At 38.5% G+C, this 26,109-nt stretch overlaps 1 protein-coding gene across 6 annotated transcripts in view; it reads right to left on the bottom strand.

Moving 5' to 3' along the window:
• The window catches only part of PHKB (phosphorylase kinase regulatory subunit beta), a 173,798-nt gene that overhangs the window by 75,273 nt on the left and 72,416 nt on the right, over nt 1–26,109 (bottom strand). For all 6 annotated transcript variants that reach the window (XM_067550516.1, XM_067550507.1, XM_067550525.1 and 3 more), the window contains 5 exons: nt 14,953–15,048; nt 12,174–12,371; nt 10,453–10,510; nt 4,289–4,366; nt 1,938–2,096 (listed from right to left, as the gene is read on the bottom strand). In XM_067550516.1, the coding sequence (XP_067406617.1) occupies nt 1,938–2,096; nt 4,289–4,366; nt 10,453–10,510; nt 12,174–12,371; nt 14,953–15,048 (589 nt within the window). The remainder of the gene's footprint in view (nt 1–1,937; nt 2,097–4,288; nt 4,367–10,452; nt 10,511–12,173; nt 12,372–14,952; nt 15,049–26,109) is intronic.

The raw sequence follows: 26,109 nt of genomic DNA, 5'->3' as shown, positions 1-26,109 counted from the left end.
CCACCATCACAAATGCATATTTTGGGTCCATTGGGCTCCAAAACAGAACTTTCTTTGCCAGTAACATTATTTCTATTAATAAAAGCTGATTCTCCAAGCCCTATTAAATCCACCTGGCTCTTTGTTTCATATGCTAATGTTCAGGTTCTCAACCTGTGGCCTGAAGACCACTGATGACTCACAAAGCAGGATACTATAATCATGAGGAGAGGTACAGAATAGGTGAGAGAAATGAAATGAAAATGAACATGACATTTTCTCCACAAAAGGGCAACACTTTGAGCACTAAAATCAGATACATTAATTTATCTACTTTCCTAGGTAATCAACTGACATTGTCAGCAGGGCTTGAAAAACCTACTTACTTACTTGCCCAGGTTGAGTAAGCAATTTTTCACAGCGAGTGATGTCACCTTCTGCAAAATTTACACTTTTTGGTTTTTAAAGTTTCAAGACCTTTCACAGTTGGAAAGGCACCCCTAACTTAAACCTATGATGAGCCTAACAAACCTATGACGACCTCCCAAGGTTGCAGATAAACAGCTCCAGTGCCTCTGCTGCTCAGAGCTTCCATTAGCTGCAACAGAGCAAAATGTGGCCAGAATTTTGTTTGCATTTACTGCTGTTTTTCAGATCTCTGTGTGCAGCAGTGAAACCTGCAAAAATCAAGCCAGTTTCATTCTGCTGCATTTGGGAGAGCTCTGAACAGTAGCTGAGACAGGCATTGGACCTATTAATTGGAGAAAGGTCTCAACAATTAGGACTAGGGAAAGAGTAGAACCACAGAAATGCTCCCCCTTGTAGGATCCATAAAAGCTGAAGGTGAGTAGTCTAGACACGCACATTGCAGCAGGAGGGAAGCTGGGCAAAGGTAAAGCAGTGGAGAATCCTCTCCTTGAAACAGCCAGAAGGCTCTGGGATGGATGTGACAAGAGAGAGAGAACAAATGTGTTCCTTCTCCATTCCAGCACCCAAAGAGGTTGGATGCAGGCTTCCAGTTTACCAGGCACCACCTACCAAGAGTGGATATGAAAGATGGAGGCTTGCAGCAGAGTCCAGCAGTTGGAAGGGAGCCCAAGTGGATTTCTCAGCTTGTATAACTATGAATATACAGAGCCTCCCATATTTTATAACAATCTCTGCTAGTAGATTTAGTAAAATTTCCAAGCCCTATTTGTGGTTGTATGGGAGGGGAAAGGAAAACTGAGGATATAATTAAAAAAGTGAAGTAGGGAATTATGGGATAGGAAAAGGTTTTGGGATGAAAAGGAAGTAGGACAAAACAAAGAAAATATATAAGTAGTAGTGAATACAACATGGGAAAAAGTAAAGAAATAGAAAGATAAGAGGAAAAACACCAATGACAATTTAGGAAATGATTCAACATGATTAATTACAAGACAGAAAACGTAAAGTGACAACAGGAGGGGAAAGAAAGTAAATAGAAGCAAGTGGATGTCACAAGAAGGGCTGGTCAAAAAGCATCTGGCAAATATTTCATCTGATTTATTTTACCAGTATTCATCAGTTACAGAGCTGATCAAATACTATTCAGCAAACCTATTAAATTAATACCATTGGAATAATCAAATATATTCAGATACAATCTTCTTCCAGCTATTTGACTAATCTTAGTAGGAAGTGGCATCTAAAACATTAAGTACAAAATTGACTGCCAATATTACCATGTAAATTGGTAATAATTTTTTTGCCCCAACTGCTCCCCTTTGAAGGCTGTTCCAGAATTTAACTTCACATATTTATCAAAATTGAAGTACGGATATATCCTACGCAATTATCCAGAGTCCAATCAAAACTAAAATCTGGATATGTATATTTGTTTAAGAAAAATGTTAACAAGAAATATATGTTTTATTACTAGCAGTCAGATGTGTGATAAACATGGTTTGAATCTAGTTTTGTTCATTTCCTCTTACCCAGGAGTTTTGCAATGATGTACAGAGCCTGTCCCCACAAGAAAAGCTTTCCATCACGTCCACTGTTGCTAGGAAATCGTTTCTGACTACCAGGATTTTTCTTTTCTAATTCAACAAAGTCAGCTGGCACATAATAATACTTGGGTACAACAGGATATCCTGTGAAGTTTTAAAATAAATACATTAAGTAAATACATCAAACTGTTTCCTTTATAAAACTAAAGTGAATTTAAAATGGAAAAAATATACCCTGATAATCTGTTTGAACTGAAAGGTTGTCAGCACTATGTTATCCTTCCAAGCCACAATCAGTGCAGACTGAGGGCTGTATTAAACAGTACTTTATTTATGCCAAACATCATTTTTACATGTTTTCTTTACTGAACAGATGTATTGTCTGCTTAATATTCCACTGAGGACAAAGCAGAAAGTCCATTTACTTACAGATGAAAAAAAATGTATGCTGTCTAGAGGTGAGCAAAATACTCACAGAAAAATCAAAACTACTTGAAAATAAAGAGGTTTCTGCATTTCTTTACAAACTCAACACTAGACCCACTTTTGTGAGAAGTCAATGGATGAGATTAGTGCAAACCAAATTAACTAGATTAAAAAAATAGTTGCAATTAATCGCAGTTTTGATCGCACTGTTAAACAATAACAGAATACCAATTTACATGCATTAGTATTTTTGGATGTTTTTCTACATTTTCAAATATATTGATTTCAATTACAACACAGAATACAAAGTGTACAGTGGTCATTTTATATTATTTTTTATTAAATATTTGCACTGTAAAAAAGAAAAAAAATAGCATTTTTCAATTCATTTCATACAAGTACTGTAATGCAATTCCTATTGTGAAAGTGCAACTTACAAATGTAAAATTATTTTTTACATAACTGCATTCAAAAACAAAACAATGTAAAACTACTTCATGTTCGGCCAATTGCTAAGACAAACTGGTTCATCTACATTTACACTACCCCCTTCTTATTTACGTCAGCTGAAATTGAGAACAGGTGCACATGGCACTGTCATAGCCAGCGTTGCAAGGTATTTACATGTCAGATATGCTAAACATTCGTATGACTCTTCATGCTTTGACTTGTGGGCTCTAAAGTTTTACATTTTTTTGTTTTTGAGTGCAGTTATATTATATATGTAAAAATAATGATTCTACATTTATAAGTTGCACTTTCATGATAAGATTGCACTACAATACTTGTATGAGGTGAATTTTAAAAATACTATTTATTTTGTTTATCTTGTTTACAGTGCAAACATTTGTAATAAAAATAATATGAAGTGAGTACTGTACACTTTGTATTCTGTATTGTAATAAAAAATCAATATATTTGAAAATGTAGAAAAACATTAATAGACCTTATTTCATTACCAGGTAAATTGGTTGACCAACAATTTAAAAACAGAATTATAAAAAACCCGGATGATCACAATATGATATGGACAAACCATTATGGCCTCTGCAAAGAAAAAAAAACCTGCGCCTCTAATCCTCTAGATTACTTTGAGCATTTCAATAAAATAGTCAATGAAGGAGAATCAATTTCTCTGGACAAAAATATCACTTACAAAAGGCTAACACAGAAATTAACAAGTAGTAGAGTGAGAGGTAATGTACTCTCATGGACTAGAAAACGGCTCAAAATCAGAAAAGTTAAGATTAAAAATAAAAGGTGATGACAAAGATTAGCAGTTGAACACCATAAAATTCTCCCCTAAGATCGTGTTGCGTATTATATTCATTAATGATCTGAAAAAGGGAATTAACAATGAGGTGACAAGATTTGCATTGTGGTCTGATGTGGAATGACAGTTCTTAAAATTCCTGTGAGAAATTGACTCAGTTTAATTAGAATTGCAAGATCCAGGAATGATACAAAGACTAGAAGATTCTTGCATATTACTATTTGCATAAACATAAATGAATATCAGGAATAGCCTGATATTGGGAATATTAGTAATTAAACTTTCCAAGACTAGTCATCATAATCTTTGTAAATAATTAAACAGGCAGGAGGAAAAAAAAAAAGAAAAAAAAAAAAGATAATTGGTTTCTGGGAAAACCTCACATTTAAACCATCATCAGTTCTTTCCCCAGATACTTCTTTTATGATGAGATGTATTTTTATAGACAAAATTAGTTTGTTTTATATTAGTATTTCCCATGAAGCACTATTTTCATAACAATATATTCTCTCCACTTAGCTTTGATCTTCGTTGCTACAGCATTTGCAATAAAATTCATAAAACTTTAGTACACTTTTAAAAAGTTCAGATAACTCAAAGGAACCTACAATGCCTTGAAACTACTATCGCACAGTACCTTCAGCTGACTGTTGAAGCAAAGGATCCAGAAGTTCCTGATATTCCTTTACTTGTTCAGGATTTCCTCTAAAAACGCCTAAAAATAACCAAGTAGCATTTCAATTAATAAAGGGCTTTTTTTAACATGTGAATTTAGCAATCACGAAAAGGACCATACTAATACCCCTGATGATTGGACCCTAATGAGTTATTCACAGAATGGATACAGCACAGGCAATGACAAAGCAAGCGTCCCCATACTGCTCTGTTAATACTTCTCAATCTGACCTGGAGGAAGCACTGTACATTCTTGTCTATGCAGGAAAGTTTTTTTTGGTATAACCTAAGTTGTAAATTTAAACCCATATAATTATATCAATATAATCCCCATGTGCAGACCCCATTCCAGTAGGAGTGTCTTTCTTCAATTTAGCTTGTACCATTTAGGAAGAAATTTAAGCTGAAAAAAGCCACTCTTATACCAGAATAAGAATGTCTATATTCAGGGGAAGAGAGGGAAGGACGGGAGGGGAGGCTTATATCAATGTAACAATAAAGAAGGAGGCTGGAAGTGCCAGTTGCAATTTTTTTTTAAATGATGATCAATACCTGTCCACTAACAAGTGGAATGAGGCAACCAGACTCATCTGACAAAGACTTCTAAAGAGCCACCCAATAGTAGTGAGCTAGTATTCTCAAAATAGACTTTATATTCTACTTCAGATGCTCTGAGCGATCCAATCTTTGCTGGGCAAATTCTGGGTCTTTAGGATGGATTTTTCAGAGACATGAAAATTAAATGCTCAACTCTCAGTGAATTTCAATAGAATTAAAATGCCTAAATCCTATAATACCCCTTTGAAAATCCCATCCAAAAACCATTAATACATTTTATGAAAGTATAGTATTTTTAGTACCAAGAGCAAAGATGGGAGGAATCAACTAACCTTGACCTGGAAGAGGTAATTGTGTCTTGAAGTGGTTTGGGAATTTCCAGATTTGGGGTTTCCACATAGGAAAGGCAGAGGGAAATTTGGATCCGCTAATCTTCTTTAATATACACCAACACTACTCTAGAATTCTGAAGATTATCTTTTGACTAATAGTTACAGACAATTTGCCAATTGTCATAACATTTTATATCAAAACTCGTCATCAAACTCATCAAAAACATTTATGCTCATCAAGGACAAAGTATGTTGCAAGATTGATATACTAAAGTCAAATTGTTTGAGAGTTACAAAGACATTTTTCTATAAAAAAAAGTTTGAAAAAGGTGGAAGCCTGAAGCAACATAAATGGCTGAAATAACATTGACTTCTCTGCAGTCCCGCTTCACTGCTCCACCTCCCCTCATCTGCTCTGGTTCTGCTTTCCAGTTCCCACATTCTCCTGTGTTCTGCCATCAAATTCCCATCAGACCCTTATTGTGGAGGATTTCTGTAGTTTCCAAATTCACACAGAATAGCAGAAAACAGGCATAGCAGTTCCCAATAAGGAAACTGGCTTGTCCAGTCTAATCCACTTCTACACTCCGATTCATCCACAAAAGATTAAAATCGTTATATAATTTTCTCCTGAGAAAGGCCCCAGAAGAAAAGTATCCTGTACTGAGTGTGAAAGAACTGCATGTGTGTGTGAACTGGGAGTCCTGAAAACCGTAGTTCACAAAAACACATGGATTTAAAAAAAATAAATAAATGAAATGTTCCGAAAAAAATTAAACAAATTTTATTAAACATGTAAAGTTATTAATATAGCATTTTCCTCATAATGTGTTTTAGGCACACCAATGTGCAATAAGCTGGCTATTCCAATTAAAATTTGGGGGTGGGAGTAGAAAACAGGGCTTTGAAAAGAAGGCTAAACTCAATCTTAAATAGAGTTATTATGAGTGGTGCCTTCATAACAGAATGCTCATGAGAGGTTTTTTGATCATGCTATTTAGAGGATTTTTTCTTTTTTCCTCTGCCCCCAATTTTGTAATATTACGGGCAAGAAAATATCTTAGAAAATATTATTACCATATATTTCAGAATATTCGTACATGTACAGTATTTAAGAATGGCTAAGGAGAAATAAACACAATAGAAAATAAAACTGCAAATCTTGGCAAGTGGATGTTTCTGCAAGAAAAAAGTATACATTAAAAAACACATTGAGACTATGTAATAGCAATGTCTTATCAACATACTTTGGAGCAGAGTGTTAACATGACAAAGAAATGGAATATTTTTGACAGCATTTATTTGCAACATTTGAAAAATATACAGAGGTACAGAGAAACTAATAAAACTGGAAAGGGAAAATGAAATTACAGAAGAAAGAGTGAATTACACCAATCATGAATACTGACTCCACTGGAAGCTCTTTGTCATCACATAACCCCCCTTACCTACAGGGGAAATGATTTCAGCAAAGATACTCTAAACTTCATGGCTTGAGTGGAATAGTGAAATATAGTAAGTGGTAACAGAGATCACTCACTCATCACTTAAAAAAAATAAATCATTATCATTGCAATGAAACTGCTCTGTGCCAGTCTAAAAATAAGAATGATACATTTCCCAACAAATAAACACATCTACAATAATTAATTTTGGTTTAAGTATTTTCTTCTTTTATATCATGAGGTAACTCAGTTTTTCCCATATTTTACTTGTCATCTTTTCTGTTGTCTGTCAAGTCCCGGCTTTCTAATGTTTGAAATTGGGAGGAATAAGTGAGATTCTGAAAATCAGATATTCTGGAATTAGTTCTGCATTTTCTTTTAACATTAACAGGAGCTGTCTGTTTTATTTCCCAAGTGTCACACTCATTGTTTACCCTTTTCCAGATGCTGTTTGGTACAAACAGCAACTGAATGTTCACATGCTGTTCATGAGATTGTTATTGGGGTTTTTTTTTTGTTTTTTTTTTTAAACTAAGATCTGGCAATAGAAATAATTTGTAAATAAATGCCATCAAAAATACTCCATTTCTGTGTCATGTCAACATTCTATTCTGAAGTGTGTTGATGAGATGTCGCTGTTACATACTCTCAAAGTGTTTTTTAAATATATCCTTTTTCCTTGCACAAAAAGAAAGAAGCAGATACTACCAATCTGAATGCACACAGGCATAGAAGCAGCTGAACTCAAATTTGTGTTATTCAATGAGATGAAGATATCAGAAGGGAAAGGCTATAACAGTTTTTTAAAGCTATGAAATTAGTAGTTTTCTCCTCAGCTTACGTAAGTGATAGAGACAACATTCTCTTAACCATTCCCATCCACAGTTAGCAGAATAGAAAACATTTTCTGCTTTTCTAAAATGCATGTGAGGGGAACCCATCAGAGCCTTCTCTGCAGCATATCTGTCAGGCTTCCTTGTGAAAACTGCAAATGTCTCTTCATAAAGGAAATGTTCATTTGTACTGGCATCCTTGCCACTCCTCACTGTAGCCTACCTAGAAAATCTTATTTACTGCTCAGATCATTCCAAGGACATTTCTTAGAAACTATTTCTAGAGAGTAATTATTAGTGGTTCACAGGCAAGCTGGAAGGGCATACTGAGTGGGGTCGTCCTGCAGGAATCAGTTCTGGGTGTGGTTCTGTTCAATGTCTTCATCAATGATTTAGGTAATGGCACAGAGAGTACACTTATAAAGTTTGAGGATGATACCAAGTTGGGAAGGGTTGCAAGTGCTTTGGAGGATAAGATTAAAATTGAAAATGATCTGGACAAACTGGAGAAATGGCCAGAAGTAAATAGGATGAAATTCAATAAGGATAAATGCAAAGTAGTCTACTGAGGAAGGAACAATCAGTCGCAAACATACAATATGGGAAATGACTACTTGGGAGAAGAGAGTACTGCGGAAATGGATTTGGGGGTCATAGTGGATCAAAAGCTAAATGTGAGTCAGTAGTGTAACACTGTTGGCAAAAAAAAAAAAAAAGCAGTCATCATTCTGGGATGTATTAGCAGGAGTATTGCTCTACTTCACGCTGATTAGGCCTCAACTGGAGTACTGTGTCCAGTTGTGGGCACCACATTTCAGGAAAGATGTGAACAAACTGGAGAAAGTCCAGAGAAGAGCAACAAAAATGACTAAAGATCTAGAAAACATGACCTGCGAGGGAAGATTGAAAAAACTGGGTTTGTTTAGTCTGCAGAAGAGAAGACTGAGGGGGGACATGATTACAGTTTTCAAGTACATAAAAGGTTTTTACAAGGAGGAGGGAGAAAAATTGTTCTCCTTAACCTCTGAGGATAGGACAAGAGTCAATGGGCTTAAATTGCAGTAAGGGCAGTTTAGGCTGAACATGAGGAAAAACTTCATGTCAGGGTAATTAAGCACTGGAATAAATTGCCTAGGGTGGTTGTGGAATCTCTTGTCATTGGAGATTTTTAAGAGCAGGTTAGACAGACACCTGTCAGGGATGGCCTAGATAGTGCTTGGCCTTGAGTGCAGCGGACTGAACTAAAAGCTCTCTCAAGGTCCCTTCCAGTTCCATGATTCTATGATTTTAGTTCAAAGTCTGAAAGGACAGCAAAGGTAGGAGATTTGTATGAACTGCACTCTTCCTTTTGCAAGCATCACAATTAGAAACTTTAAAACATTCCATAGATTAAGGATGGAAAAGTGGATGCTATAAAATCTTGCCCGACTACATCTTTTATCATCAAACCTGAACTCAAATCTTTTAGAAGGCTCTGATCTACTCTGCTGAAATCCCCTGCACTCTATCTGCTTTTTCATACTTCCTTGGCTACCTCCATGAATGCTTCAGCTTCACTCCTTCCCTTCATTCTTCTCCTTCACACCTTCAACAATTTCAACAACCTCTTTGACATGCCTCCTAAACCTACAGGCATCTCATAAAGAAATTTAACTTTAGCATTCTCCTGCCACCAAAAGATCTGAGTTGCTTGTTTCTCCTCTCCTTCATTGTTTCATTTACCAGAGCACATCTATCCTTTAAAGATTTGCTGCAAAATCCAGCTTGCCTTTATGCTGCTCTTCAGTAGTCCCACTTTCACCTCTTTCACACACAGGGGTTTGGTACACCTCAGGTGCATTGAGAGAGATAAAATGGGAAGTACTAAGTACTGCATTAGTAGGAGCATTACCAGCAGATTGAGGCAAGTGATTATTTTCCTCTATTCTGCATTAGTGAGGCTGTATTTGGAGTATTGTGTCCAGTTTTGGGCCCCCCACTACAAAAAGGGTGGAGGGCAACAGGAATGATTAGGGGGCTGGAGCACAAGGCTTATGAGGAGAGGCTGAGGGAACTGGGCTTGTTTAGTCTGCAGAAGAAAAGAATGAGGGAGGATTTGATAGCAGCCTTTAATTAACTGAAAGGGGGTTTCAGGGAGGATGGAGCTAGGCTGTTCCCAATGGTAGTAGATGACAGAACAAGGAGCAATGGTCTCAAGTTGCAGTGGGGGAGGTCCAGCTTGGATATTAGGAAAAAGCTTTTCACTATGAGGGTGGTGAAGCACTGGAATGGGCTACCTAGGAAGGTGGCGGAATCCCCATCTTTAGAGGTTTTTAAACTGTGGCTTGACAAAGCCATGGCTAGGATGATTTAGCTGAGATTAGTCCTGTTTTGAGCAGGGGGTTGGATTAGATAACCTCCTGAGATCCCTTCCAATTCTAATATTCTGTGATTGTTGTAAACACTCAGCCAGACCCTATAGTGAATCGAAAGGGAGGGTGGAGTCCCTGGTAGCCTAAGGAGAGCAAAAATAATGGATGACAGGAGTATGGAAGAAGATTAATGGGAGGCATTTTAGGGCCCATGGATCAAGGGAGGTGACTGTTGGGGAGGGAAGGGCTAAGCAGGTCCCTCAGGTTTAATTAAAGACTGAAGTAGGAGCTGAACTTTTAGAATTGCGTACTGTATCTCTGAACCATGAATTATTATTATTAATGTGGCCACTCATACTGCTTCAGAGTAGAGAATAAGTTAAGTGATCACTATTTATATCTTTGATTTTATTCAAAGAAATAGTTCACCCTAAATATCTGAAATAATTCACTGTATTTGACTCATGAGGCAGACCTATTAATGAGACATTCTGTATCACTGAATTACAGTCTAGTTTTGTAGGGAAGGAAGATAATTTCATTTCTGAACTCTAAGAATCAGTCTCTGTAACATCTTTACCAAACACTAGTGTAAAGCCATACTTACCATCAATCATCATGCAAATAAAAAAGAGAGGAAATTCACACTCAATCCCATCAAATAGCTAAAAAGAAAAAGAAAAAAAAAGACATTGGTTAAAAAGAAATGTATTCAAATATTCTTTTAAACCAGAGCACAAAAATAAATACTAAATTGTTTTATTAATACATTAGCTCTTCATTTTAAAATACAGATCACGTTTCTTGTTTCATGGAGATTTATTGTGCTTTTAACATGTGATAGCATATTTTCAAGTAATAAGCTTATATCTTCTAAGATATATTCTCAGCAGAACTTTTTTTATTTAATTAAGACACATCTGAAAGTATTTGAAGGAAAAATGGAAACTTTATTCAGACAACCTTTACTGTTAGACATTAATACTCAAAAGTACATAGTGAAATTGTTTTTAATACACTCAGACTGTAGTCAACTGTGAAATTAAATTAAGCGATAAATAACTTGCCTATTTGTTATGTGAAACCAGCTGTTCATTGAATTTAAATGTAAGCACATTTATCACCAAACAAATCAATGATTAAACTGCTGACTTAGCATTCTCTCAAAACAGCACAAGCAAAGATATATCTCCTTCATTTAAACGGACTGCACAATACTGCCTGATCTAATAACTCGGAAGTTTTTCCAGTTTTCCTTTCTTCCTAAAGAAAAGTACTCAAACATTCTCAATTTTGGAAATTCACATGCAATCATTTGGGAAGAACAGGTTCTAGAACAACTAATATAATGTTCTGACTCTATTAAATAAATCCTAAATGTAAAAGTAAGTAAAACCAGCATTAGACCACAAAGGACAGGAGTAATTCAAAGCTAAGGCCCTCAATGTCAGTACAAACATCTCCACATCTTGTTTTTCTTCTTTTTTTGAAGACATCTTGAAGTAAAGACAGAATGACATATCTAGTTTAAAACTGTCTTTTTCAACTTCTTATAAAAATATTTAAGCATTTTGACTTTCATATGATATAAACCTTAACAGCCTTAACTATAGTGCAACTAGGTTGCTTCCATATTATATAAAATGAGAGAATACCCCTACCCTTTAGTGTGCATAATATGTGTACGCCTATCAGATAGGCCTGATATTCCTGTACATAGGGACATGACTGAAAAAAATAAATACATATGATAAAGCTATTAACTCACTGACAGATAGTAGCTGCCTAGAAGAATCCATCATAGAGGGAAAGCAACAAGCAGGCCAAATGTAGCTGTGTCAATAAGATTAGGTCTATTATTGGAAAACTTGTACGATCCAAAAATAATCACCAAACTAACATTCAAGACTTGAATTAAAAAACATACACTAAAATAAGATTATGTATGATCAGCGTCAACCTGAAAGACAGTCTTAAAAAGTAAGTTAAAATCCTTGAAAAGAGAAAAATACATAGAAAGAGCTGACATACATACAATTATAGTGGAGTGAACGCACTATTTTAATACAGAATAATATAATGGACACAGTTATTTTTCAATAAAAGAATTCTGTTGATGACAAAACTCACAGGATACCTGGAGGAGCCAGCAGAGAGCAGAAGACCTCCGTATTAACTGAAAACTGTAACAAGCAACAGCAAACTTCAGCAAAAACATGTCAAATTCTGTTCTTGGTATAAATACTTCAAACTTAAGATCTCCATCCATGTCAATGAGCAGAATTTGTCCCTAAGCACGTTGTGTGTTCCATTAATATATTCCATTACCTTAATTTCTGCTGGTTTATAATAACGCCGATTTTTGTCCTCCAGTGATGTTCTGTAACCATCTCTCAAAAATCGTTTGAACCCATATTTTCCTTTTAGTTTTCTAACAACCTTATCAAGTGTTTGACTGTACAAAGCATCATCATCCACAGCAAACGCAGGATAACTAATGCAGGGCAGAAGTGCTGCATCAGTGTTCTAGATAAAAAAATTTATTTATTTATTTTAATCTCTGATAAATCATTTTATGGATAATCAAAGAGAGCTTAACCCATTCAATGAAATATGTAATCAGAATATAAGCAAAAAGACTACTTACTTAGATTATAGTATTAATGTACTTACTTAACTAGCATGGAAAATAATACAAGATTTAAAAATCCCAACAATAAAAAGGCACAAGATTAGGGGAGAAATTGTGTATTTAGTCAACTAGCTAAAAATTTGTTGAAAAATAGGTGTTAAAATTAGGATACCCAGGTAACTTTGGCCCAAAATTTGACCTACTTTTACGCTGATGATGTGCAGGTGCATACTGAAGATTTTCTAGATCTTTATTTTTATAGGAAACAACACCTTTCAAGCTAGCCCAGTAAACATAATGGTATTTGGGGATCCAAGTTCAAGACCAACCTTGAACCTTTATTACTTGGCCCGGCAAAATTAAGGAGCAACTACTAGAGTTAACCAAAATTTCTTAAAAGCTTTGTATGGAATCCTTCCTCTTCAGCTAGAATAACGATGAGTTTCCCTTAAGGTGGGAGGAGAGGAGGAAATACTTGGGGGAAAAAATGGGTAGTGTTTATGGAGAAACCTCCCCACCATCATCACAAATTAAAAACAAACAAAAAACTCCACTAATCACTTCACCAATACATGTAAGTTGTTTAAACAAAAATCACAAATTTGGCATTGGCTTCTACGCAGTGTACCATCTACCATCTTTCCCCCACTTGTTCTGCTGCTGCAGTTAAGTAACAAAGCTACTCCAATTCCCATCCTTACTAACAATGATGTCAATTCATAAAAATAGAAACACAGAAGCTGGCATCTACTGTATCAGAAACAGAGTAAAATAAAATAATGTAGAAAGCCAAGTTCAGCAGGCAAAGACATGTTACATCTGAACTTTTATGTCTAACAAATAATGTAGAGGAGAGTATACAGAAAAACTGTTGGAATGTAAAAAAGCAGCTAATGGAGATTTTATTTTAGTTGTCTAAGATAACTCAGTTATAATTCCAGAAGATAAATACAGTATTAACATTGAAGATTAATGATATTCTTAATATACAGAAATAGTATTAGATCCCAGAGTAAAAAAGGGAGATAGCATCCTGTGACTGTCAATCCTAAAGTTATTGCCTTGAAACAGATAAATCTAATTTCTGATACTAACTAAAATTCACCAACACTAAAATGGGAACTCTTTTTGATTACTAGGTACTAATGTCACTTACATTTGGCCATTGATAAAACCTTTTCCTCTGACAGAGTGTGATAGGCTGTTCACTCCACACCAGTTCTGAAGGGGTAAAGGTAGGCTAGTTGGATCAATTAACTACATTCGTTGTACCTGGAGGGGAACCAGGGATCAATAAGACTTTATTAGGGATGAAGCTCACCTGAGCAGGAACAGACGGCTTCTATAAAGCTAAGAAGTTGAGCACAGAAGGGGGAAGTAGTCTGCAGTCATTCCCTTACATGAGGGAGGTGTGTTGGAGATAACAAGGTCTGGGAAGAAGCAAAAGGGGAAGAAGCCACGGGGAGCAGAAGAAGCTTGGACAAGAGGTGCCAGAGGATAGTAGGAGAGATAGGAGAGAGCCCAGGGAAGGAGCAAACAAGTCTAGGAGTGAGTAGACCATAGTTGTGGAGCACAGGATCCCTGGGCTGGGACCTGAAGTAGAGGGGGGGCCCAGGTTCCCCTACCAGCCAATGGACACAGCCTTGGATGTAAAACAGAGCACTATCCGGAACAATAGCAAGATGATTAGTCCAGAGAGACTTTGACAGACCCTGGGAAGAGGAAGAATATAGTGACCTGGCCAGTCATAGAGGGCCGAGTCACAGAGAGGGAGCAGCTGAGTCTTAAAGAAAAAGACTATCCAGAGTCCTGGAGGTTGAGATTGAGAGAACAGGCTGAGCAACTACAGAAGGGGGTGTCCAACTAGTGGTGAGCTAATCCCCAAATGAACCACAAGGCAGTGCACCAGCAATGAGTAGTGAACACCATTACACAAAGTATCAGATAGCAAGGTATCCCTTATGCAAGCTGTCAAAGCCAAGTCAAACCTCTTTTCCTTCTGTTACAGATGAAATTCCAAATTAAAATTGTTAGAAGCCTAATACCTCAGGTGTTGGATTTACTATGAAACAAAATAATTCATAAAACTGCAGATATTTCTGCCACTATATAGTGGGCAAGGTAGATGAAAACAAGCACACTGTCCATGAGACCTCAAAGTCCTTTCAACACATCTCTTGACCTAGTTTGTTCATAGATCAATAGGTCTTTCTGTTTTAAATTATTTAGGCCACTGTTTTCACCTTGCCCTAATTATTCTTAAATTAAAGAAAGGTCAGCCATGGTAATTCTGTTGCACAGATGGCTCCTATTCTGCAGTAATATTTAAACAGAAGAATCTAATTTCTTCTCACTCCCAACAAATTCATATCTTTTATTAAATAGGATATTAAAATGGTAATAAAGCTAAGAACTATGCACTACGAATTTATTTTCTCTATATTGTGTTAAACTGAATTCCATCAAACTACTTACATGAGATCTCGATTCTCGGGGTAGCAATGAGCAGAGAGTTTGTCTGTTTCGATTATGGGCATCAAGATCCACGAATATGACAGACCAAGAGCAACCCTGTAAATAGAATATGAGAATTAAGTTGAAGGGGGAGGGAAAGGTAATGTACACAAATTTCTGGAGCAACAATTACTAGTAAAGCTATCAGGTCTCTTGTTTTACTTAGGCAATTTAAAGTAACTAGGAATCCAAAGCCAGTAACTTTTATTAAATGAGGAATTAAATGTAAATTTTTAAACAAATGTAAGGAATATAATATTATTAATAAAGGAATTAAATGCAACTGGCAGAAATAAAACTGCGAGAACAGAATCTGAGATAACAAAAACCTTAACTCTTCATTCCTAATGACTAGTGTTTGGACTATTAAATTAAGACAGCATAGATTTAACATTAATTACATTTTCCATAACTTCTTAAACAAAATCAATTTGATAAATAAGACTGGTGAAAGCAGTAGTTTTAATGGTTAAGTTAAACAGACCATACAGTTCCCTTACAATACAAGCAAAAAGAGACTATCTTTCCAATGCATTACCTCTGAATAAGAGTTCTAAAACAAAACAAATATTCTTGTCTTTCAATTATTGAACTGCACTTCAAATTACTAAGACAGTGGCATCTCAAAAAAAACCAGACCACTCAGCAAAAATTGGGGAGAATAACCTACTTTAACAGAACAATCTCTTCCACTTGAAACAAAGCTCTAAAAGCAAAACATTCTTTACACTAGTCTCAAGTATTCCAAAACATTAAATTAATGGTCACATTTTGATCTTTAAGTTATAAAATACAATACTTACTTTAGGAAAATAATTTTACTAACTTAACTTTTGACAAACAAATTTAAGAAATGGAGTTTATTGCCAAAGACATGGGCCATTTAGGACTGCGCTTGAGTACAAAAATCCACAGCATGGATGTGACCGTAGGTCTGAGGCATTAAGGTAAAAATCTGACCCCGGTGAAATCAATAGAAGAACTTCCTTGATTTTAGTGTGATCAGGATTCATTTTTAGTGCTTATATTGTCAGATGTCATTATCTGAGATACTGGAATTAAAACACAAGAATCTTCATTTCAACAAATACTTACTAAGGTGCTAAAAGGACCTGAGCTGAAAGAATTTTTCAAAGATAATAAAAAAAAGAATTATAAATAAGTTTATTTATTCCTTGGATTCGCAGCTGATTTAGGTGTTGGAAGACTTTTTTTTTTTTTGCTATTTTCAATAAATGAAGGGCTACATGATTACCTCTCTTAGAACACATGCAGTCAATGCTCAAGACTCTCATATTAGAACAGACTGCAACTGTTAATTACAAATGTGTATTGCACAAACAAAATATTTCAATAGATATTACCAACATTCTAAGGAGAGATTTTTAGAAGCTTCTTATAAATTTCACATTATGAATTTTAAAAATATTTTTGGGTTCCAGCACTTTTAGCCATTTCATGGTCCTTCTTCAGAGGGCTGCAAAAACCATGTTAAAATATACTGCAGTTCTCTGCAAAAGTGGTTTAAAATATGCAGCGTCCTCTTCCTCTACATTGCTTTCAAACCATGTTTCAGCATCTTTTACCTTTGATAAGGAGATGGAAAGGCGTTTGCTGTAAATGATTAGCTGTAGTAATACTACACCAGTTATCACTGTATTAGCGTAGTATTGTGATAGAAACTGACAGTTTAGCCTTGTAAATAACTTTTTCACATGGTTTGCTACATAAAGTATAATCTCAGTGAAACATTGCTGTTCTCTATCTTGGACAAAGGGAGTAAAAGCCATAATATGCTTTACATGAATACCAGACATATGATGGCTAGGATAATTTCCATAAGGAAGATTAAAAAAAGCTTCCCGATACAAAGATTTTGAGAACATAAAATAGAAAATATCCAGTATTTTAGTCCCCACATTTAGTTTAAAAAAAAAAAATTCAAAATGTTTGTCTCCTTGTCTCCCCTGCCCTTCCCCAAAAACCAAAACCTTCCCAAACTCACATCAATGTAGATAATCAGTTCTAGAAACATTCCTACCAGCGTTTGCATCATAAATACCACTGGAATACAAACTTGTAAATGTGACCCTGCTCCATAACACCATCTAATATGATCAATGACAAATGATGAATGATGCAAGGAAGCACTACTGTTGATCCTCTCCCCATGCAAGAGAAAAGGATGGCCTGTTAAGGTCAAACTCTTCTTGACAATGCTGTTGGGTCCTATTGGGGAGAAGGAAAAGGATCCTGCCACACTTCTCTTTTGGTAGAAACAGGCCTGCTACTTTTTGGTGAGCAAGGGTCAGAGAGGTGAAACCTTAAAAAACATTGGTGTAATCCACTAAGTAAAAAAATACAAAACACATTTGCCTCATGGTCCAGATCCTCAGCTGGTATAAATCAGTGTAGCTCTATAGACTTCAATGGATACACATTAATTTATATCCATGTGTATAGACTGCTGAAGCTCTGGCCCATGAGCTCAGAATACACATTGTAGTAGCTGTTCCTGTCTATAAAATAGCATTTTAGATTGCAGCACACGAGCATGATAGCAGCATGATGGGACCAACTTTGCTACGTACCCAAAGTGCTTTGTTAGCAGGAAATAGAGCGTAAACTACAAAATAAAATAAAATAAAAAAATAAATGTATTGATAAATAGATCAAAAAAGAATCTGAAAATACAACTAATTTTTTTTAACATAATGGTCCCTTTAATAACTACATGCAGAGCAAGTTGAACAGAATTGAATAAAGAGCTGCACTGGCAAAGCTAGTGATTTAGCTAGAGAAATCAGTTTCAAGCATCCATTTTGTTTTTAGAAACTAAAACCTATGATGGACTAATTATTTAAAATTGAATCCTTCATATACTTGGATAATAGACAGGATAATGTCTTTAGAACACCAGTGTCTTAGTTTTATATATTACTTTTTTCATCTGGGAAATAACCAACACATCTTTGCAGATATTCCTTAAATCAAGCGAATCAGGAGAAGAGACAGCTTCATTTCCAACTGTGTTCCAGTTGCTTTGAGAAGTCCTTCTGAGCATCTTGAGAGGAATATGCCTGCACTTGCAACTGTACTAACACCAACAGACTGAAGGATGGCTGGAAACAAAGACATCCAGCCATTCCAGAAAGATTCTGAACTTAAGCTGTGGATGGTATGAAAGCCTTCAGGGAATAAATATAAGTATCATAATTTAAAAAAATCAGTGTATGGATAAATTTGCATATACATGCACACATGTATGGATATGAGATTTATATAAAAAGAGGTTTAGTTATCTGTTGCTGGGTATGACATTACATGAAATTTAAAGATTAAAACAAAAACAAATTGTGAAAATATGAAAAGTTGCTGAAACAGAAAGATGTGTTTATCTATTTGGTAAATTTTTTTTTTTGCTTTATCTTCCATTACTTCTAATACATCCATCACCATGGTATCTAGGGCCTAACCACAACAATTAAGAAATGATTGTAAGTTTGAGGATAAATTTCTTGCCCTTCGCTACTTCTAGATTTAGCTTTTTTATTTGAAAGGTTTTTGTTTAAACATTCATTATTTGGCCTTAATTATTATAGGAAACTTTATGCTAGGAGATTAAATTCAACTTTGTAAACACAAAAACTCATTCAAAACTAGCACCGGAAAAAACATTTGCTTTTAGCAAAGGAAAAAAACTCATTTGATTTCTTCTCCTCTTAGAAGCTATTAGTCCATTCAAGCTCTACAATGTTTTACAAGGGACAAATACCCAGTCCTGTTTTTCAAGGTGACAATCTATAACTGATTTTAGCTATTTACATTTGTCACGCGACTACTGATTCTATTATGGCCTTTGGGGGATGAACAGAGGCTTGTGGGTGTGCCTCAAACAACCCACTTATGAAGCCACAGTTTAAGGGGACCCCATCTGCCTCCTCTTGTGGGGTCTTGGTGAGGGCCTATCAGCCTCCTCTCAAACCCCACAATCTTAGGAAACTACTTGGACTTCCAACCTATCTTCTCCATGCAGACATTAAGCTCGTTCTGCATGAGCCTAAGGCCTCCAGGGGATGAGTGGGCATCCCTGACAAGCCTTCTATGACTTGCATCGTGTGTGTGCAGGCCTCCAATGAATGTGCTAAGAGACTTAAGCTTGTCTATGGGTGATGGGCATAAATCCCATAAGACACATTGTACAGAAGGTTTGTGGGCATCAATAAGCCTTCAAAACCTTGCAGAGAATGAGTGTAGACAGTTCATTATAACAGTTGCTGGGTGTTAATGAACTTACACAGACAAAGCCACACTCTTGTATACAGTACTTCCAAAATTCTACAGGACAGGAGTTCCCTTCCTGTAGAACTTAGGGGTAACATAGGCATACTGTTTCCCTCCTGCAAACCTCAATCCCATGTCAAGGCTATTAAAGAAACTAAGGAAATTCCAGACAAAAACTTCTTTGGAGCAAAGTTAAGGTTGACAGTAAATACCAACAGCCTATGGGTAAATAGCCTCACAGGAATGTTGTAGTTGGGAAAAATACAACTCTTAAAAGCCCAGGAAATTCAGAGTTAAACTTACAAAAAACCCAAATATTTGAAAGGACAAACATTTAGTTGTGATACTTAAACTACCTGAACTTTGCTCCTATTTTCAGAGTAATTCCCTATGCAAATCAGAAAATGGAGGTTCCTTAATTGAAACTGGAGGTTCTTTTACATGTGTGGCCCTTTTCTGTATTTCACATGTAAGCATGCATGCTCACCATGCACCTGAGTTTGGAGATTTTTAGAAAGTAGTGTACATTAGTCCACACACGTGCAGTTGTTCTACACATGCTCTGAATCAAAGTCTAAGGGGCAGTGTGGACCGACTCCTCTCCAGCTCCTCTTCTTAACATGAAGCAGATCAGATTTGAAGCAGAGGAGAAGGAAGACAGGTTGTGGACTACAGACAGTTTCCTGAGGATCAAGTTGTTTTGAGTCCTTATCTGTCAGTGTAGCCTTGGGATGTTGTAATCTAGAACTTGCAATGGCTGCTTGCATCACCAGGAAGTTGGGTCCTGTGTGTGTGTAAAGAGGAAGTCAGCTCCTTTGGCTGGTACAAAAGTGTGTCTCAGGTCTTTTGGGATCAGGGTGCAGGAGGCTGTTGTGTGACAGACCACCCACGCTAGTTCCATGATGGCATCGTTTACCATGACCACTCTACTGGGACCAATAGATTGTAAATGTCAAGGAGCTGATGCTGGGTACTCTGCAACACTTCTAGGGGAATCTAGAGGTAATTCACCATTCTCTGCAGAAACTCCTTATATTGCCTGTGGTTCTCAGGTGGGGATGATGGAGACAGAGCACCTGCCTACTCTTGTGAAGACGACAAAACACACATCAATATGTGTGGATCCAGCTCTTTCCCCTTTTCCTCATGCTCCAACAGAGCTGGCAGGTGTCGCACAGAAGGGGTATAGTGGACAGATCTGGGACGTCTACCATAGAGATCCCATGGACCCTAATAAGGCCCAGGAGGAAAGGTCAACCAGCTGAGAGGAACACCACTGCATTCCCCTAAGTAGTAATTTCTGAGTGGAGGACACACCCCGGATCTTTGTGATGCTCTGTCTGGACTCACCTGACTATTTGGAAGCGATGGATCATCTGGACAGAGGATGTGGAGAAAACTGAGGTACTCAATGCCTTTTTTGCCTCTGTCTTCACAGACAAGGTCAGCTCCCAGACTGCTGCACTGGGCGGCACAGAATGGGAAGGGGGTGAACATCCCGCAGTGCTTAAGGAACAGGTCCAAGACTATTTAGAAAGATTGGACATACACAAGTCCATGGGGCCGGATGCAATGCACCCGAGGATGCTGAGGGAGTTGGCTGATGTGATTTCAGAACCATTGGCTATTATCTTTGAAAGCTCGTGGCAACTGGGGGAGGTCCCTGATGACTGGAAAAAAGCAAATATAGTGCCCATCTTCAAGAAAAGAAGGAAAGAGGATCCGGGGAACTACAGACTGGTCAGCCTCACCTCAATCCCTGGAAAAATTATGGAGCAGGTCCTCAAGGAATCCATTTTAAGGCACTTGGAAGAGAGGAAGGTGATCAGGAACAGTCAACACGGATTCGCCAAGGGAAAGTCATGCCTGGCCAACCTGATTGCTTTCTGTGAAGAGGTGACTGGCTCTGTGGATGTGGGGAAAGCGGTGGATGTGATATACCTTGACTTTAGCAAAGCTTTTGATACAGTCTCCCACAATATTCTTATCAGCAAGTTAAAGAAGCATGGGTTGGATGAATGGACTATAAAATGGATAGAGAGCTGGCTAGATCATCGGGCTCAACGGGTAGTGATCAATGGCTCGATGTCTAGCTGGCAGCCAGTCACAAGCGGAGTGCCCCAGGGGTCGGTGCTGGGGCCGGTTTTGTTCAACATCTTCATCAATGATCTGGAGGATGGGGTAGATTGCACCCTCAGCAAGTTTGCAGATGACACTAAGCTAGGGGGAGTGGTAGATACTCTGGAAGGTAGGGATAGGATATAGAAGGACCTAAACAAACTGGAGGATTGGGCCAAAATAAATCTAATGAGGTTCAACAAGGACAAGGTCAGAGTCCTGCACCTAGGATGGAAGATCCCATGCACAGCTACAGACTGGGGACTGACGAGCTAGGCAGCAGTTCTGCAGAAAAGGACCTGGGAGTAACAGTGGATAAGAAGCTGGATATGAGTCAGCAGTGTGCCCTGGTTGCCAAGAAGGCTAATAGCATATTGGGCTGCATTAGTAGGAGCATTGCCAGCAGATCACAGGAAGTGATCATTCCCCTCTATTCAGCATTGGTGAGGCCGCATTTGGAGTATTGTGTCCAGTTTTGGGCCCCCACTACAACAAGGATGTGGAGAAGTTAGAGAGAGGCCAGCGGAGGGCAACACAAATGATTAGGGGGCTGGAGCACAAGACTTATGAGGAGAAGCTGAAGGAACTAGGCTTGTTAATCTGCAGAAGAGAAGAATGAGGGGGGATTTGATAGCAGCCTTTAACTACCTGAAAGGGGGTTCCAGGGAGGATGGAGCTAGATTGTTCTCAGTGGTGGCAGACGACAGAACAAGGAGCAACAGTCTCAAGTTGCGTGGGGGGGGGGGGGGGGGAGGAGTCGTCTAGGTTGGACATTAGGAAAAATTTTTTAACTAGGAGGGGGGTCAACCACTGGAATGGGTTACCTGGGGAGGTGGTGGAATGTCCATCTTTAGAGGTTTTTAAGCTGCGGCTTAACAAAACCCTCACTGGGATTATTTAGCTGAGGTTAGTCCTGCTTTGAGCAGGGGGTTGGACTAGATGACCTCCTGAGGTCCCTTCCAACTCTATGATTCTATGATCTGGAGCCTTCCAAGAAAAGGCTGGTTCCTGTTCCACCAGCAGAGCCATGAGTACCTATGAGTGAAAGCTCCTGCATACGGGCTAAGGAGGAGAAACATTCCTGTCTCCTTGAAACAGTTTCCTCCTCTGGTGTGTCAATGTCTCACAGAAAGATCAGATCCAAAGGAAGAGGAACTGAGGCTAAGGAAGGGTGAAGATATTTTCTGACAGTGTAAGTTTCTGTCTGTCCCAGAGTGTGGGGCATTCCAGTAGTTGGGACTGATGGATCTGGTGCATCCAGTCATCGTGGATGGTAGTTCTTTATGGAGAAGGTCCAATACCGTTAAAGTCCACACATGAACTCTTACATGGTGTTGGCAGTGTCGATCTTTAGGAATTAGAACCATTAGTACTGGCGGATCCTTCTTCCTTCATGCCTTCCCCTCATGGCCAGAGGGTTTAAGTGAACCTAATTCGTTAGGATCCACCTGTGAGGACACACCCAATTTGGAAGGAGTCAGGAAGGGATCTCTTCTGAACACAGATCTTGAAGGAGATATGACCTTATGCTTGTGAGAGTACCCCTCACTGTCATAAGAAGCCCTGGATGATTACTCTATGGACTTAGCAGCTCTGGCTTCTGTTCCTAAGTATGTGTTTGGAGGGGCACTGCTCAACAGTTGAGGCAGACATACAAGGGGGTTTCCCTAGCCCAGATCAGATGTAGGTCTCAGCCTTCTCCATCAGATGTTTTTTCAGCTGGAGCTCACAAGCCTCCTGGGTTTAATGGAGAAACCTCAGATCAGAGGCAGTATTGGTGATCGTTGCTCATGGAGAAGCAAGGCGGACAGAATATGCAGTTCTTAAAACCCAGGAATCTGGAAGTAGTCTGTTTGTGAAGAGAGACACCCCAAGGCAGGGAGAAAACTAAGTTATACTAACTATGCTAAGACTAAAACTTTAACTACACTAAAATACTAAAACTATTTACAATATATTTACAAGTTCATTAAGGCAAAGAATCACGGAGAAATCTGTGGACACAGAGGATTCCAACTCAGGCCATGCAGTGGTAAGAAGAAACTGCTCTGTCCCTTATAGCCTCAGTTCAGAGCATGAGGAGAACTGAGCATGTGCAGACCAACAAACTATTTACTAGAAATCTCCAAACTCAGATGCATGGTGAGCATGCATACCCAGCTATGGGATACACATAGGGACCAGAACTCTAAGAAGAATAAAAGCTACCTTTTCCACCCATAAAAAGTTTTTCATCTTATGAGTTGATATAAAATCTAGAATGATTTACTTAGTCAAAGTGGTTGTGCCAACTCTGGCATTCACACACTGCTGGGGGGAGAGGAAGGGGAGACTACTTCAAGCATTCTTGATTAGATGAAAGGCACAATTATAGTAATCATTCACTTCTCCTCACGAGGGTTCAGTGATGCAAACTGTTGTGTTCAGCACCTAGCAAGATTGGGCCCTATGATTGCACTTGTCAACCACTGATTGAAGTATGTGATACAGAGCTAGCATGTCTATAGAGGCGATATTATACCATTTATAAAGCAATGTTCTATGGTGAACATTTCTGATATTCACCTGTAAGCTGTACAAATGCAGTGACTATTCAAAATTTAAGCCACTAGGTGTGAACTTATTAAAGGTCTTAGAAAATGTCCGTGATCCAAAAATAACAACTTAGGCCAGGACCCTCACACTTTACCAGGGCCCAGAGGCCCTGGGGGGCCCGGCCCAGGCTGCAACCCCCATGGGTATGTCTGTGGGAGGGGATCCGTGTTACAAGTTTGTACTGGGCCCAAAAAAATTATGCTTGGGCCCTGACTTAAGTAGCTAGAGAAAGAACTAAGGAAGGAAGGATGAGAGGTTCAGATCAATAGGAAAGATGAAGGAGGTCTGGGAGGGGGGGGAGGGAAGAGTTACAAATAGATTGAATAGTGTAATTGTGAATTTCCATTTTTTTGAAACACTTCATTTTCTAGTAAGATGAATTACCACAGGTGAAATTAAGAATCTATACGTGTACAACTGACATCAGTAGCAAAATTTGCATTCATTTTAGTGATGCAAGTTTGAACTCTAGAATCCTACTTACTTACAAAAGCCTATCATTACAAAGTGATACTCTGCATCCTTAAAAGGAGAATTATAAAATATTACAATATATAATGGAATCTGCAGCAGGCTTTTGAAACTGGTTATATGAAATTTAAAAAAGCAAACAAAAAAACCTGAATTTTTTTTGCCACACTCCTCTCTATAATCTACACTTTTGTACTACATTAGTCTGTCAGTAAAATAAGAAGAGAAAATTCTACATGAAGACAAGTCCAATTTTTTTTTAAATTTTGTCTAGTTAAAATACTTCTAATTAGAAGAAGAAGAATAGTTGGAACTCACATTGCACCTTTCACCCAAGGACCTGAAAATTCTTTGAAATACTAAGTATGCCGCACAATACCTCTGTGAAGTAGGTATTACTACCCCCCATTTTACAGATGGGGAAATTGAGGAACAAATAATTTAAGGGGTTTACTCAAAAAAATCATGTAGACAGTAATGAACAGAACTTAGAATGGGAATCCTGGTCTCCGGTCTTCCAGTGATATACCCACATTAGATCTGTGTTATAATTGCAGCCAGTAGGAAGAAGAGCAGCCAAAGCAGAGACAGCTGCTTTGGGAGTACAGGGCATGGAATGAGGGACCCAATTGGAGATACCCCTCCGGACTCAGAACTGTGCAGGCAAGACCCACCCACCCACACCCACACCATGGGGAGACTACAGAATGTTCTCTGACTTTCTCTGCCCTGTGCCAAGTGCTGTTCGCTCCATCCTTCCCCCACCCTTTTCAGGGCTTGTCTACACTTACCTCCGAGATTCGGCGGCAGTTGACCAGAGTTACGCAAGTGACGCAAAAAACGTGCATAACTCCCGTCGACTTCTCTGCTTCTGTTCTGTGCGCCATCTTCACTGCCCTGCACCAACGGGAACTGTGTTCCCATCGACTCAGCACTGCGCCACTTGAGAAGGTGGTCTTAATACGTCGATTTCTGGATTGACTGAGTGGGTCTTCATTGACGAATTTGCCGCCATCAGTGAAGACGTAGCCTCAGTCTCTATAGTGCAGCTTTAATCTACACATCTGCCTCTCTTACTATCTCCTCCCCTGCTCTGTCCCCCTGCCCTTTTCTTTCCTCATAACTAAATCCATCCCCCCACCAAATTTTGGAACTAATAGGTTTGCTATCATCACATGGTTCACTTGGCTTGTGCATTATACCCTTTCCCCGGCCAACAAGGCTCATGCCGCCAGCCTCCGCATTGGCAGGGGCACTCTCCCACTCCACAAAGTCAGGGGTGGACCCCTGCACAGAGATGAAGACCCGGAGGGGACTCGACGGGTCGTGGCTGGTGCATCTCTGTCCTTGACCCTGCCCATACCCATGGCGCAGGGGAGTGTCCGCTCTCCATGCGCTGTACTCGTCCTCAGCACTGGGGATGCTGCTCCGTGCCGAGTGGAATCCAGTGCCGACAGTGCGCTCCACACCGAGGGGGGGCCGGACGACCCGGACACAGAGCGGAGCGCTGCGATAGGAGCAAGGCTTTAAACCTAATCTCTCTGCCTCTGGCTCACTGTTTTAAAGCCTTGCATATCTTACTCTTGTCTGCTCTCCCCCCAGGCACTTAAGGCACCGAGTGGAGGAGGGAGCGTGGGGGGGGTTAAACCC

Source organism: Emydura macquarii, unplaced genomic scaffold (assembly GCF_026122565.2).
Source record: "Emydura macquarii macquarii isolate MOO-44397 ecotype Brisbane River unplaced genomic scaffold, CSIRO-AGI_Emac_v2 contig_295, whole genome shotgun sequence".
In the NCBI taxonomy this organism is placed as follows: domain Eukaryota; kingdom Metazoa; phylum Chordata; order Testudines; family Chelidae; genus Emydura; species Emydura macquarii.
The sequence above is the reverse complement of the archived record's forward strand: the minus strand, read 5'-3'. Positions and strand labels throughout refer to the sequence as shown.